Source organism: Oryzias latipes, chromosome 1 (genome assembly GCF_002234675.1).
Source record: "Oryzias latipes chromosome 1, ASM223467v1".
NCBI lineage: Eukaryota > Metazoa > Chordata > Actinopteri > Beloniformes > Adrianichthyidae > Oryzias > Oryzias latipes.
The window spans coordinates 16,866,068-16,881,596 of NC_019859.2; the positions used below are offsets into that span (position 1 = coordinate 16,866,068).

General features: G+C 39.9%; 1 protein-coding gene across 2 annotated transcripts in view; it reads left to right on the plus strand.

Annotated features, from left to right (window-relative positions):
* coro2a (coronin 2A) overlaps window positions 1-15,529 on the plus strand; it is a 43,328-nt gene that overhangs the window by 16,768 nt on the left and 11,031 nt on the right. Inside the window, exons 1-3 of one of the 2 annotated variants that reach the window (XM_004065922.4) lie at window positions 4,803-5,082; window positions 10,647-10,847; window positions 15,387-15,503. In XM_004065922.4, coding sequence (XP_004065970.2) covers window positions 10,647-10,847; window positions 15,387-15,503 — 318 coding nt within the window. In that variant the 5' untranslated portion in view covers window positions 4,803-5,082. Of the gene's footprint in view, window positions 1-4,802; window positions 5,083-10,646; window positions 10,848-15,386; window positions 15,504-15,529 lie in introns of those variants that run through there. The other variant, XM_023961375.1, reaches the window with a different exon arrangement.

Here is a 15,529-nt window from a genome sequence, read left to right on the forward strand (position 1 = left end):
TTTTACGTACGTGTAAATATTAAACTGCAACGTTATTGACGCACGGGTAGAGAAGAAGCAGAGTGACTTTTTAGCCAATCAGAATGCAGAACACAATGCATGATGCAAATCCGTGAAGTAGCGAAACCGTGAAAAGTAAACCGCGTTTTAGCAAGGGATCACTGTATTCAGCTTTTTTTTTTTAGAATAAACAGCTCTGACCTTGAGATGACATTTTATAAACTTTTTTATCTTAGAACAACAATGGTTTGTTTTCCATGGCTTCTCTCAGCTTCCATAAAATATACTATTATTTATGTTCTAAACTACTTTTTTCAACCCTCTTGTATTCTCACCTGCCACATCCATGTTTTTGTATTACTTTGATGATTCTCTTAGCAACTGAATTAGAAGAAATAAAAGGACTGAGTTTGTCCTCTTAATAATTTAAAGAACCCGCTGAATGTCTGTGGTTGGAACAGGTGGCCTGGAGAGCCAGCGGCCCATATGTTTTTCAACTAAACTAACCTGCTGCCACTGTAGCTTCTTATTGGAAAAACACACCTGATCCAGGTAATCAGCAGCAGCAGGTAGGGAATGGTTTCTGAAGAAAAAAAACAGCAGGGTGCCGGCCATCCAGGCCTGAAGTCCGACACTCCTGCTATGTAAATGTTCTATAGGCCAGTGATAAAAAAAAAAAAGTTGAATGACTGCATTTATACTCGGATTAAATTATTTGGGATGATGTTTGCAGATGATATTGTGATTTGTAGCGAGAGCAGGTGGGGGAGAAGCTAGAGAGGTGGAGGTTTGCCCTGGAAAGGAGAGAAATGAGGGTGAGCCGCAGCAAGATGGAGTACATGTGTGTGAATGAGAGGGACCCAAGTGGACGAGTGAGGATAAATAGGTAGAGGATTTGAAGTATATAGGGTCAACAGTTCAGAGTAATGTAGAGTGTACAAAGGAGTGAAGAAGCAAGTCTAGGTAGGTTGGAATGGGTGGAGAAAAGTGTCAGGTGTGTGATAGAAGAGTTCCTGCTAGAATGGAAGGAAAGGTATCCAAAACTGTGGTGAGAGGAGCCATGTTGTTCGGCCTAAAGACAGCAACACTGAGGAAAAGACAGGAAGCAGAGCTGGAGGTAGAAGAGATGAAGATGCTGGGAGTGACCAGGATGGACAGGGTCAGGAATGAGGACATCAGAGGGACTGTTAGGGACTTTGGAGATAAAGTCAGAGAGGCCAGACTGAGATGGTTCAGACATGTCCAGAGGAGAGACAGTGAATATATTGGTAGAAGGATGCTGAGTCTAGAGCTGCCAGGCAAGAAGTCCAGAAGAAACAAAAGAGGGGGTTTCTGGATGCAGTGAACAAAGACGTGAAAGTCGCCGGTGTTAGAGTGGAGGATGCAGAAGACGGGGTCAGATGGAGGAAGCTGATTCGCTGTGGCGAACTCTGCAGGTAAAAGCCCAAAGGAAAAGAAGAAGAAGGGAAAGGTAAAACAAATGGCAGTTTCACTATAGTTTCCAGGTAGCACTTATCAGCACTAAATTATTAAATCTTTTGAAATGATGCCATCTAACAAGTCTGTGTGACTTTAATCTGTAGTGGTGCTAAACTGAGATCTAAGGGGGGCCTAAAAGGGGTCTAAATCGTCTTTTGCTCCACACTCTTCTACCATTCCTTCTGCAGTGATTGTGTTTCAGCGTTTGCGTCCTTGCAGGTGTGCCTCCTCATTTGCACAGAAACGCAATGACACCAGAACCTAAAGGCAATATGCAAATCAACAATATGCAAATAAACAAAACTCAACAAGACCAAATAAAGTACAGCATGGCTTTTTGTGAATCAGTCTTTTCAATAAAGGTTTCTATGTACACTGGACCTTTTCTAGCTTCAGATGACTCTTTCAGTTGTGAACTGCACCTCTGCGGTTGGGCGTGTTGAATGGGAGGGCATTATTTGCTCAGTTGGTTGTCATTTCATAATATAAAGTCTGTGGGAAAAACAAAACAAAACAAAAAATGTCTTAACAAAATAAAAGCCTAAACCTGGTCCCCTTTGGGAGAGTACCAAGATGACACTCTGAGTTGTGCTCTGTACTAACCCCAGGTGTCTTTCAGTCAAAACACAGCCAACTCTAATCAGCTATAAAACACCATGAAGGGTAGAAGGTCATTGTGCCTCTGAAGAGTCAAAGACTTTGACCTATTTTCTCACTGCGCCCAGCTATTATCCTGCAGCCGATCTGTGATTAGAGAGAAGAGTCACACACTTTTTGGGTTCTTTGGAGCATTCACAGACAAACACAAAACTGGTATTGTCTTCTCTGTGCTGCCATTGTCAAACCTTAAGAACTAATTAGTATGACGTGTCATGAATCTCTGTTTTATTTTTGCTCTGATAAGAGTGTAGATGGACGTTGAGGCTGGCAAATCACTCCCCACAGTTTGGACCGTGCACATTTCCATTTAGTCACTCAGCAAAACGTTTAATTGTAAGTCATTCATAGGGGAGGAGAGGCGGTGCAGAAACTCACAGCAATTGTTGATCATGTTTTGTTGATTAGGTGAGGTGCTGTAGCCTTGGAGATGTACAAAATGTGGTGAACAGAACTTTTGACAAAATGTTAGAGATTAATTCAATGTTGCTTTTTCATAGACATGAATAAACATTTAGCATTTAGATGGTGGCTAAAAGAGGTTGACCATCCATGTAACGATTTGCGATGGGGGCTTTTTCGCTGGTTAAAACAATTTGGAAGAATCTTAAAGTCAAATTCCAGCTTTTGACAAGCCATCAGCTTCCCCGTGTGTATGTGCTCTGTCTCTTATCTCAGAGACATTAGCCGACCGTTGGACTTTGCTGTGTTTTTTGGGGAGCTGTGTGTCTTGTCTATTGCTCGGACTTTCATGTGTTTGCTTTTTCTCTTTTGCCTAGTTTTTTTTTAAATATAGCCTTTTCTCACCATATTGTAAAATTGTATTATATACATACATACATATACACCTAAAAAAAACTCAAATCTTTCAATATTTAGCTCTAATATTAGAGCTAATTTTTTTGGCTGCATTTTCCCTTTATTTCTGTTTAAACCTCTGGAGATAAAATGTTTAGAAATTCACAAAGATGGTAAAAATGAAAAAACATTATTAATCTAATGTATTTTTCTGTTTTTCTAGTTTCTTTTATGAGGTTTAGTGGTTGGTTTAGCACATTGTGTCAGTCTAGCTAACATGAACATTTTCAAAGCTAGCATGATAGATGTCAGTCAGACGCTTATTTAAATTTATTTTTTTTAAATGTCTGAACCATAAATATAAGAATTGTTTTGTTGTAAGGTCTGACATTTAGAAAAAAAAATATTAATAGTGTTATATGCTAACAAACTCACATTTTTTTACCTTTACAGGCTGCTGTAATTTAGGGAAAGTAGCTTTTCCTCACAGACTTTTCAATTGATTTTATAAAACAAGTAAAGTTGTGGGTTTTCATGGAGAAAGGGGGAAGCTGAGTTCTTTTTAAAGCTGGCGTGCAGGAGGTCACGTTTGTGCAGGAACACTGATTGATCAGCCTCTCTTTGCACCCTTGATTGAGCATGTGAAGGCCGGCTGTCAGCTCCCAGCTTTACCCCTCGTATTGACCTGTTAGCTGTAGCCACTACAGCTAATGTGTGTCATTATGTAAGTCTCCATTCTGCCCTGGTTTCAGCTGAGGCCTGGTGAACATCTGCCTCTGCACAACAATGCACCTAGAGTCATTTTAGGGGCCTGATTAAATTAATCAGGGATAAACATGCGTGTGAGCTTACCAAGTTTTATAAAGTCTGTCAGCATTCTAAAAAAAGAACACACCTTTTTTAATTTAGACAAAGCTAATAGACTTCTATATTCATAAAAAAAATATTTTTGCTCTTTTAGTCACACAGCCACTACATACATTTTGCACATATTACACATATCATATGTGAATATACATGGAAAAAGGGAGAAAAGTTGTTGACTTTAGGTGAAATTTTCACAGATGTATCACGAATGAACCACGTTAAAACCACGGAAGAAGTACAAATAAACAACGCAAAGAAACATCTGTTGTGGCAAGATTAAGAAGATGAGTAATACAAGTCTAAATACATACCTAGAAATCTTGACACTTCCAGCACTCATATCCCTCCATATCATTTCTTTGTCAGAAATAAAGCTGTGGCATGCTTTGTCCATAATGGAATCCAAAATCTGAAACAACTTTTACTTTAATACTACTAATGAATTACACATTTTATTTATTACTAAATTATCTTGGTATTATTATATTTGAAGGTTTTCATTTTAAACATTATGTCCCAGCATTTTGTGTTTTTATAAATCCTTTTTTAAATCTGAAACATTTCACAATTTATTTATAGTTTGCTATTTTTGCCTTCCAACAGATGTAACATCAAACTTTTTCGTCTCCTTTTTTTGGACAGCTTTTATGCTGCACTGCCAAAGTGTTGTCTTCTGTGTTGTGCAATATTTTTGAAATATTTCATTTCTGCTTGTTTTTCCTAAAAGTACTTGAAAAAAATAGGATTTTGTGACTCAACAAGCAGGAATAGCACTCATCAGGGAAGGAATGTTTTTTTATGCAACCGTGTTCAAAAGGAGCGTCAGCAGTTTCTTTTTTCTCTTCCTGTCTTTTTTTTTTCAACATAAAGTCTTGATTGAGCACAACTTGGAGCGAGAGGTGGAGTGTTGTTACCTGGTGCTCCTCCCCCTTCTCTTCCCCCTCCTCCTCTCCTCTCCCCTCACCTCCCTCTCTGGGAGTGTATATACTCCTGCACACTCCCTCTGCCTGTTCACACAAGCACTAAGATTAATGCCGCACACGCTCACCGCCTCATCTGGTCAAATGCACGCCAAAGAAGACGACTTTTCACTCTGATTGGTTTTGGACCGGATATCTTTGCTGGGCAAGGGACAAGAATTATCCGTTTGCTTCACATCAAACAACACAAACCGGGATTTCTTTTTTCTTTTTCTTCATTGGCTCACTACTAAAGGGTAACTTTATTATTGCACAGGGACCTGCTGCTGCTCCTCCTATCGCTGACAACTCACTAAACAAGGTGAGCGCTGCCGAAACTTCTGCTGAGTGGAAAGTATCTTTTGTGTTTTGATCTCTTCCATTTCTGGGATTGTTGTGTTACGCTGGTGTGAGTGCTAACTGAACAATTGCAGTTTGAAGAGCATGTGTGACTGAGGCAGGCTTGAACAAGATGAAACCAAAGTCTTCCTTCATACCATCTGGTTGGCAAAGTTTGCATATATGTTTAAACAGACATGGTCATTTGGCAAAGACTTAAAACTGATTACAAAATTATTTGACACAATCCAACACCTCGGTTGAATCATTTCTACCTTCGTATAGCGCCTTTCACCTCTTAAAAGCAGAATTTCTGATTAAATTTGACACGGTTTAGGCTTTACACTGCAGTCTGACACATTCAGACATTTAAACCTGGCCTCTAATGGCAAAGGTGAGGAACATTTAAAAATGGACAAGCAACGGTAAGAAAGAAAAAACAACGAAAGCACATTTTCAGCTGATGTGTGAAGATATTTCAACAGACAATGTGTTGGCTTACATTAACACTCTTTGAGTGTAAACAGCATCTACGATCTTAAGGCTTTACTGCATGATGTCCTTTAACAGATAATGGATGTAAAATGAGGAAGCTCTCCACTGGAGAACTAATGGAAACGGTTAAGAATCCTGTCTTGCTGATGGGATGTCCTGAAGTATTTGCTTTTTATCGTGTGTCAGTTAGATGGCGAAGAACATTTCTGCTGCTCAGATGTTTTCTCACAACAAGTGTCTCAAAATGATCAGATATCATTTTAGATTTTGGTTGTGCTCTGAAACTGTTTTTTATACCAAGCATGTACCCCTCATGTTGGATTGTATTTTTTTTTAAGCTGAGACCTAGACCTAGTACTGTAAGTAGTAACACTACTGATTCTTTTTTTTAATGTCAGCTGATAAAGTTGGTGAAAGTCTGCATGAGCTGCTCCGCAGGGTGCAGCCCCCCAAATCTTTTGTAGAGCACAGAAATGTTTACCAACCTCAGTACCTTCTGAGCAGTGAGTCGACTTGCTGTTAACCACACCTTCATTAATCTTTATCAAGACTTCGAGGAGGAAATAACATCTCTTCTTTTCTTCTAGACGTTTAAAGAAACAGCATTGGTTTTTCAAATACTGCACCCCTCCAGTGTCTAGCTGAACTTTGGTTTAACCAGAAAACAGCAACGGCAGAGTTACAAACTTTACAGGAAGTGTGTGTGTGTGTGTGTGTGTGGTGTGTGTGTGTGTGTGTGTGGTGGTGTGTGCGCGTGTTCTTTTAAACGTACTCTCAAAATTCAACAAATTAAGCAAAACGCTACAATAATGAGTCTATATATATCTAGAAAAAAATAACCCAATTGAAATATCGTATTTTACTAATTTTATGTATATGGCGCACTGGATTATAAGGCGCACCATCAATGAATAGTCTTATTTTCAAATTTATGTCACGTATAAGGCACATTAGAGACAGAAGAGTTACAGAAAAGTCTGTCAGTCAGACTTTATTAACTGGAACACGCTACACGTTAGCCACGTTAGCGCATTCACAAATACCTGTAACTCCCAACTCTGTTTGAAACAAGCAAAAAACCAGACTGATACCGCTAAGACAAATTTGATTGTGACTACGCTAACTCCCAACCTTGTTGGTAACACCTAAAAAAACACAGTCCGACACCGCTACCCATTAGCCACGTTAGCGTATTCACAACAACACCCAACTACACATTTAGACAGAGCGCCGTGTTCCTCTCAAAATGTCTTGACATTGATTAGCACAACCAGAATTAATCCATATATAAAACACTCTGGAGAATAAGGCGCAGTGTGTGTGTTTTTCGGAAAAAAAGATTAAGAAAAACAAAAAAAAGTCTTTTTTTGTCCTTCCGAGGTCAGACCATCCACACCCTGCTCACCCAAACGTCTGCGATTGTTAATCATTACCTACTTTTGTCTTGTCATGGATTTATACTGCCTCCTTCTATAAAGCGTTATTGTTTGTCCGCAGATCTGATTGTACAAACACTGACGCAAGAGCCAAAGAAAAACCACGATAATCTGAAGCGTGTGGGAGAGCTAGTTTGGGTGGACATTCTTGAGTGGGTTTTGTGAACGGCAGCGTGAAGATGTGTTCCTCCAGGCAAATGCTGTCACAGACTTATCCTGTCTTGTCCTTTCATACTAACTCAGGTGTGTGATGAAGCCGCTCCTGGATTACCACAGTTGCTTTTATCCTATTACACGACAGAGGTTGTAAGCTGTCATGTGGGCATGATATCGGCTCTGAGCGGCAGACACAGCGTGCGTTTGCGCTCATCATGTTGGATTCTGCCCCCAGCGTTTACAAAACATTAGGCGTGTTGTTTGAGAAGGCCGGCCCTTGTGCTGGTGATTGACGGCTTTCAGACGCGGTCTGATGTGATGAGGTCATCCTGCAGTCATCCGGTTCACAGAAGACACTGATAATGTATTGATGCGCACTTTGGAGGAGCAGATTTTGAGCAAAAAAACTGCACTTTTGACCACTTCTTGTCTTTGCACCAAAACGTTGAACTTTGTCACCCCCCCTCCACCCCCAGCTCAAAGGCTAGGGCAGTGAAAAAGAGGTGTGGTTGTGTGTGAGTTATGTGGCATTTCAGGCTGCCTGAAGGAAACGTATCAGTTCAAATCAGTTTTTCTTTTGTTTAAGGCCCCATCTGCGTTTTTAAGCATTGATACAGCTCTCTGTCTTCAGCATAGATCCACTGCATCTTCTTTGTGCCAGACTTCAGGCCCATCAAAGAAGTCCTCTGAGAATAAGGCAATTTTCTGCTGTCAGTGAACGTCTGCATGTCTTTTGATCAGCAAGAACGAGGTATAAAAATAGCTGGAGCGCTGTTTTGTGTGCCATTTCCACATGTTACCCAGACGTAAAACACAGCTGAATGGAAGCTGCTGGTGGCCTGATTACAACCTGCTTTAGATTTGACAAGATGTCTTAGTTGTTGACCTGGGATCTTCTGTGTTTGGTCTTGTAAAGCTCTGCGATACACGAGCGCTGATTATAGCAGCCCAGATGGGCTGCAGCAGCGTGTGTCTCACAGTCACGTTTAGTCTTTTAGTGATTATTTGTTTTGTTTGAGCCCCTTGTTTGAAATATTGCCTAAAGATAAAGCTTTAAAACAATTAGATGTACTTTATTTTAAGGCGCTCCATACAGCAGGTTCAACCTGAACATGTTTAACATGTTCTTGAGGCATTTTTCTGATAATGGAGGACATTTATAAAGAAAATCAAGCTCAAAATTGCATTTCTGAGCATTTCTTTATTCAAATAGTTGTGATTTAGATGGAAAAATGCTGTTTGAAAAAGAGCTTATTTGCAATGTTGAAAATACGCTGCATGAGCCACCTGGTTGAAATAGAGTTAAGTAGAGTTTAGTTTCATGGAAAGGCAAATGATAATTTTTCCTTTCTCCTCATCAGATTTAGCAAAGTGGCTTTGAACGTGCTGCTTCACCCTTAACTTCCTTCAAAAGCTGCAGGCAGGGCAGCCAGGGTGTTCAAAGCTCCCCGTCAGACGTGGAAACATTCCACATGAGGCTCGGTGTGTGATGGCTTCAGGGCAGAACTGGAGAAGTGGAGGTGTAAGGATGCAGTCATCCCCTCCACCTGTTCATTTCATTCAGCCACATTAGTGATACATTTAATTATTAAACATTTGTTTCAATAAAAAATACAAAGGTAAAATCATGTAAGAAAACCTTTTTCAGGCGTTTGAACCTCATGCTGGCCTGTTTGTTTGCTGCTTCCTTCTGCTGGCTTCTTGTTTTGGTCCGGTTCTGCAGTTACTGTAACATGTGGCCTGTCTGCCTCCTCCACCCTTAATTCATAAGTAATGACCTCGCAGGAAGAAGGCAGAGTAGCGAAGCAGACGTGCTGGCTGGTCGGGCCTCACCCCGGTGAGCCACTTATCCTTCACAGTAATGACATATGCATCGACTGGCTGAGGGGAAGCAGGGCAAAGAGGGCCTGAATCTGTGGATCATGCTGTAAACGTACATGTATTCTATTTCCATGGTTAACTGAGCTGGATAGAAGCAGCATAAAGACTCATTGTTTAATCATCTTATTAAAAATGAAATATTTTGGATTCAAAGAGAACGGAGGGGCTAACGTATTTCTCATAGAGGTTTTTAAAACTGTATTTTTTTCAACTTCCTAAATGATATTTTGGTGGTTTTTGTTATTCCATTGCATCAACACAGTCACACTATACTTTTTCCCCTTTTCACCACCAGACAGACATCTGTTACTATTTTATTAATAAAGCTTTTCCTTTGTGTGACGTCTATATAGCGCATGCGTGGGCTAATCTGCAGCATCACCTGCAGTCAAGCTTCACGCCTCCTTTAGGTCCTGCATTGCATTTAAGGTTAGAGACATGCAGACTGACCTAATTCTGGTCCGTGCCGCAATCACTTCTTGCACCTCAGCAGAACCAGCGCATGCATGACTTACTCAGACACGCCCTGTGTTCGTCCGGATGCACCTGCCAGTGCAAAGTCAATGGAGCGCTGCTTTTTAACAAGGACGTGTGAGGCAGGAAAACTTTGCACAGGCAGGGAAATTGGTAAACACACGTGCAGCACCAGGTGCATGCCATGCACCTGCTGCAGGATGAACAGATTTCATTATTTAAATGGGATTTCAATGGTGATGAAGCATCAATAATAAAACTAAATCCTGTTGATTCAACTTAATTGTTAGTATTTGTGACAGAAAATGTAAAAAGTGATCGACAAATCTTTCCTTGTTTTTTTTTATCTTCAGTTTGAACAGCTAAACGTTATTTAAATGACACATATAAAGCGAAAAAGTAACTTTTATGAGCAATTATTCAAGCACAACTTGGGTTAAAACCTTAATGTTGACATCATGGTCAGGCTGTAGAATGTTTCATGAATTAATAATTTTGTTTAAAAAGTCTGAATTTGTTTGAATTAACAATTTAACTATCTTTTTACTACTATTATTGTTGTAAAATAGATACTAATGTCTTAGTGATAGTGATTAAATACTAACATAAATAAGAGTTTGTTAGAATTTTTGACTGAAACTAAAGAAAATACTGTATTTCCAGATAGAGGTAGTAGAAATACAACAAATTTTTCAAATAAATAAAAGTTAAAGTCTCTAAAGCACATCCTTGTGGAAAACCTCAACATATAGTCGATAATTGCCCCCTCTATTCTACTGTTGTTGTTTATTTTAAAGATTTAGCTTTTTCGAAATCATATAAATTGGTTTTTTTAAGGTTTTGTGTTCAAATATCTGTGTTTTAGTAAATTTGTGAACACACTTTTCATTTCACATAGTTTTTCTCGTATGACAAATGATCAGTATACCTGTGTCAAAACATGGCTACAGTTAAATAAAAGACTTGTTTTTGTACTTTAAAAAGTAGTTAAAAAGGTTTTTTTTTTTTTTTTTGCTTTCTACGATCTAACCTTGGCTCGTTTTAGATTAACTAAAATGCTTTAGTGTCCTCAATCAACCTCTCCTATGGTCCCTCTCTTTTCTAGATGACATGGCGCCCTCAGTACCGCTGCTCCAAGTTTCGACACGTGTTTGGTAAAGCTGCGACCAAAGAGAACTGCTTCGATGGCGTGCCGATCACACGCAGCGTCCAGGACAACAACTTCTGTGCGGTCAACCCTCGTTTCCTGGCCGTCATCACTGAATGTGGCGGAGGGGGGGCCTTCCTAGTGTTCTCGCTGCATCATGTGAGTATCTGCGTCCCGTGCAAGACACACTGCCAAACCCTTTTTTGGACAGTTTTTTTTAAAGACATACTCGTGTGGAGTTTGTTTCTGACGTGTTCAAAGAACACTTTTAGCAGCTCATGTTGTCCACAGAGGCAAGCGTATCATTACGGAGCTGCCAGCAGGTCAGACGGGTTACAGATTTATGTTCCTCCATCAGACAGAAATGCTGTTCCATGAACGCTGCCACACTGATTATTAAAATAAATGACATTTCCTCTGAGCTTTAAAAGTCACTGGAATAATTGTTAGGTATTCTCTTCGTGGCCTTGCACAATGTTCTCAAATTTTATGATTCCAAACCCACTAGTTTGTCTGGTTATTCGGTCGCTTTACCTGGTTGTGGGTTTTTATGGTCCGCTTTGTTTTTCACAATACTTCCTTCTTAATTTAAACAAAAATTTTGCCCTCGCCACAAACTCAAAAACTCACTGAAATGTGCAAGTCCCAAATGCTCAATGAAAAAGAATTTTTAGTGAACAACCCCACACCCCCCACCCCACCCCACCTCCACCCCCGAACCCCCAAGAAAGAAAAGAAAGTATGACATCACATTGGGCAAAACTGTCAAAATAATGAACGGCGCTAATATTTCTTGGAGCTAAAAAAAAAAACCAATTCACAATTCACTTCTGAAACTGAAACACGCTTGTCCAAAGGAAGTTTTAAAATAATTATGGGATGAACACAAGATCTACAGCTGGCAGCCATTTTGTGGCAGTGTCAGATTTGGTGATTTTCACATTTTTACTTGATTTGAGAAAAGGAAACTTTTCCCAAATTTCACACAGGCCACCATCTTGAATTTTCAAAAGAAAAAGTACCAGCTACAGATTTAAACTCCTCCTAGAATTGCAAAAACAGCAAAATTATAAAATGTATGATCTTAGTCGGGGTGGGATTATATAAGGTCGGTTCTTCCCTCTCCTTTTTAAGCAATAAATTTACTGTAAATCAAGATCTCCTGGACTTCAGCTATTGATCACTATATTTTATTAAGCAAATGTGACTTAAGTGTGTCTTTATTTGTTTTATTTTTTTTTTATCTGTGCTTTTCATGATTTCTGTAATGAGTTTAATAAATCTGTGTGAATTTTTTATTGTATTGACTTCAATTAATGCTTGAAATCAATCAATCAATTTATCAAAATCAATCAAAATCAATCAATCTATTGCCTCCTGCCTCCCAGAGCATCATTGGGAAGCTAATTTTGAAAAAATGTTGGAATTAGAAGTTAACAATTTTAAACAGCATTATCGTGGCGAACTTGGAAAAGTGGCGTTTCTCTGTTGTTCGCACAATTTTTATCAAAATATTGTGAAATGTAACACGTCGTCTTTGACTCAAGCTGAACCTACAATATGAAATTATTAGAAATGTGGGTGGAGTTGAAAAAAAAAAACACTCTCGTTTCCATGAAATCCAAAAATGTACTTTTGCAGATTCTCCTAAAAATGGATAGCTGTCCGTCACCCTTAGCGACAAAAAAAGAAAATGGTTGCTATGGAGATAAAACCAACAGAAAGGCTGCCATTTTGAAAAAAGTAGTTTTTTTTAAAATCATAAATGTGTCAAGTAAAGCGCTGAACAGGGTGGCAGGGGCAGGGCAGATGGGGAGAGTGAGGGGCATGTAGCAGCCACTCAGTAAGTGAGGTCAGATAAATGTTAACATGTAACAACTTTATGAGAAAACCTTGACATGAATTTTAGGACACCTGCAGACCTAAGAAGAGGAACAGGGGTGTACCTGTAATTTATTTTATTTTCTACATTGAATTAATCCTAATACCACTTTTTTTTTTAACCTGAATTAGCAAACCGATTAGAAAACTTTTTGGTTTTTCACTGGATCCAGCGCTGGTCGCCTTGGTGGGAAAAACACAGCAGTTCGGGTGGAGCTGCTGCTTTTTGACGAAGGAGATGGAGTTGAGTTTGCAAGTTTGGGCACAGCTCCTATTTTGTGGAAATGCTCACTCATCAAGTCTGATTTTTCAGGGAACGGTGATAGCCAGCAGGCAGCACCTGATGGATTTATGTGAATGAAAACAAATCGTGGCTCACTTTCAATTTCTCTTTCTGCTCTACATCGTTCGATCGGTTAGAAAACGATAAGAGCTGCTAAAGGGAGTGAAGTTAAAGGCACCTCATAGTATGACGGCGCGCTTGTTTTTTGGCTGGAGCTTCCAACACTATAAAGCAATCTGATGCCACCACTACAGTTTAGGTGTCTGCCAAAATCCAAAGTTCCTCTGTAGACAGAAATCCTATATTTTTTTAAAGACCCTCTCCTTTTTGGTGTTTTTAACATGTTCTTGTGGTGTTTTTTTCATGATGAAGGGCATATTTAAAAAAAATTACGCTCAAAGGTATCAATTTAGATCAGGGGCAGACGAAAAACTGATCGGAGTGGGAGGTTTTGGTTTCTCTGCCTGAAGTCAAACTCTAGGATAATAAAAGACCTGCGTCTGAGCAAATCTTTCCTTTTCTATTGTTCTTCTTTGTTTCTCTTACTTTTTGTGCATTGTTCCCTTTTGTCTTCCTCACCACCAGGATTCAACAGCAGCTCTTTCATCCAAGCCATCCCATCTACTGTTCCCATCAACAGTGAACTTGTTCGCTTCATTTAAAAGGATTTATCAATCTCAAACACTTCTCAGTGCTTTGCCTCCTTGCTGTTCGTGCCCCCCCCCCTCTCTGGCATGCTCACAAAGCGTATAGGAGCTTAGGAATGACATAACTCATGGTTTGAAGCCCCCCCCTGCTCTTTTTTTTGTCTCGGGGAGGTGGAACTTTGGCGCTCCTGCTCCTCTTCTTGACCACCTTTGTGTGGACACAAATATGCTGTTGCTCCCTGCTGAGGGGAGGTGTCGCTCATGACCAGAGCAGAACGTCTTCTTCTTTCTGCTTGTTCTGGATTCTGTGGGTCTGCAGGTGTGTGCCTGTGTGTCAGGTTGTGTTCGTCTGTAATTAGTCATCTCATTGGGGCAGAAAATCCCAACTGACTCTTCCCTTGTTATAGGACGATCAAATGTGGGGTATTTGTCATAAGTATTTTGTGTAATTCTGCTTTCAGTTGGAATGGTTTGATGTTAATGTCATGGTCTGGTGCACTGCAAGCAAGATGGAAGCGCATGCCCGGGCCTGCAAATACCAGCACATCCTCTTTAGTCAGTCACATTCCTTCATCCTCTCCCAACTGGAGCTGCTCTTAGAATGTTTCTTATTTTTAAAAAAGCGTCACAAATCTCCTCTAATGTTTGAGTGGAAATCAATAGTTCGTTCAAAGTACAATGTGGCCCCACAAAGATTCTGATAAATGTCCTAGGGAGATGTTATTTAAGTGAGTAATGCTGGCTGGAGCTAACGTCTGAGAGAACAAAACATCTGGCAGTCAGAGAGAAGCTTGTTCTCTCATCTACACTTACCTCATACCCCACTCATGCTCATAAATGCAAAAAACATTTCTGGATAAATGAGCGTTTTATTGCTTTGCAAAAACAAAACAACCTCCTGATCTACAGCTGCTTGAACTTTGGTGTTTAAAGTGAAAACGTGGACATGAATCGTCAGAGCGTTTTGGCTACAACTGCTCAACTCTGATCATCCAGTGGATTTTACCGAAAGTTCACACCAACCGTCGGGTTTAAAGGTTGGCTGTTGGTGCTGCCAGGCATGCTGACCTCTGGTGGGTGTATGAGAACTGGACTGAGCCAGCGTGACGGCACCCAAATGACTCCAAACCAATGAAATCAATGTATCCGCCATGTTGACGTCAGACAGTCAGTAATTGGTCCAAGTTGGGCTGAGTCAACATTTCTATGGCAATCCCCCTCACCAATCAGAAGTGATCTTGCTAGAAGGCCACACCCCTACCATTTGAAAGCGGGAGAGTCTGTTAATCGACGTGAGACCACATGCTTTTATCTGAGTTTATAACTTGGACTGCAGAGAAAGTATCATGAAAAAAAGATGAAGATTATTAAGAACATGTAAATATTAATAGTATCAGATCAAGAATGGTTGTTCTGACAAATAGAATGGCAGAGTAACAGCTGTTTGTTTCTCAATAGAAGTCGATAGGATTTTGGCGTCTTGGATCCAGCAGGTACTTCCTGTTTGGAACCCATACACATGAAACTTTAAAGCTGATGAGCTAAAGCAGCAGATGCTGAGTCCCCACAACTGGACAATTATGGATTGAAAAACTATTTTTTTTGGTTCATTTTTGTCTGATTGGGTCCAGATTTGGTGTAGACATCACAAAGTGAAATACGTTATAGTTTAATTGACAAAATACATCAAATTCTACTCTTTTTTTAACCAAAATTTGCTGTGCTGAAAGGTATTTTTTTTCTGTTTCTTCATTCTTAGACCATTAAACTCTTGATTTTTAATCTAAGCTGTATGCAAATCAGAGAAATGTACTGTAAGTGAGATAATGTTTTGTTTTTTTTGCAGGGCTGCTCATTTTTGAGTAACTTTTTTTTGTTTTACTTTAGACGGGTAAGTTGGACCCTCATCACCCTCGAGTATCCGGTCATAGAGGCAACGTGCTGGATATCAAATGGAATCCATTCAACGACTACTGCATTGCTTCCTGCTCTGAAGACACCACGGTGTGTGCACACACACACACACGCAC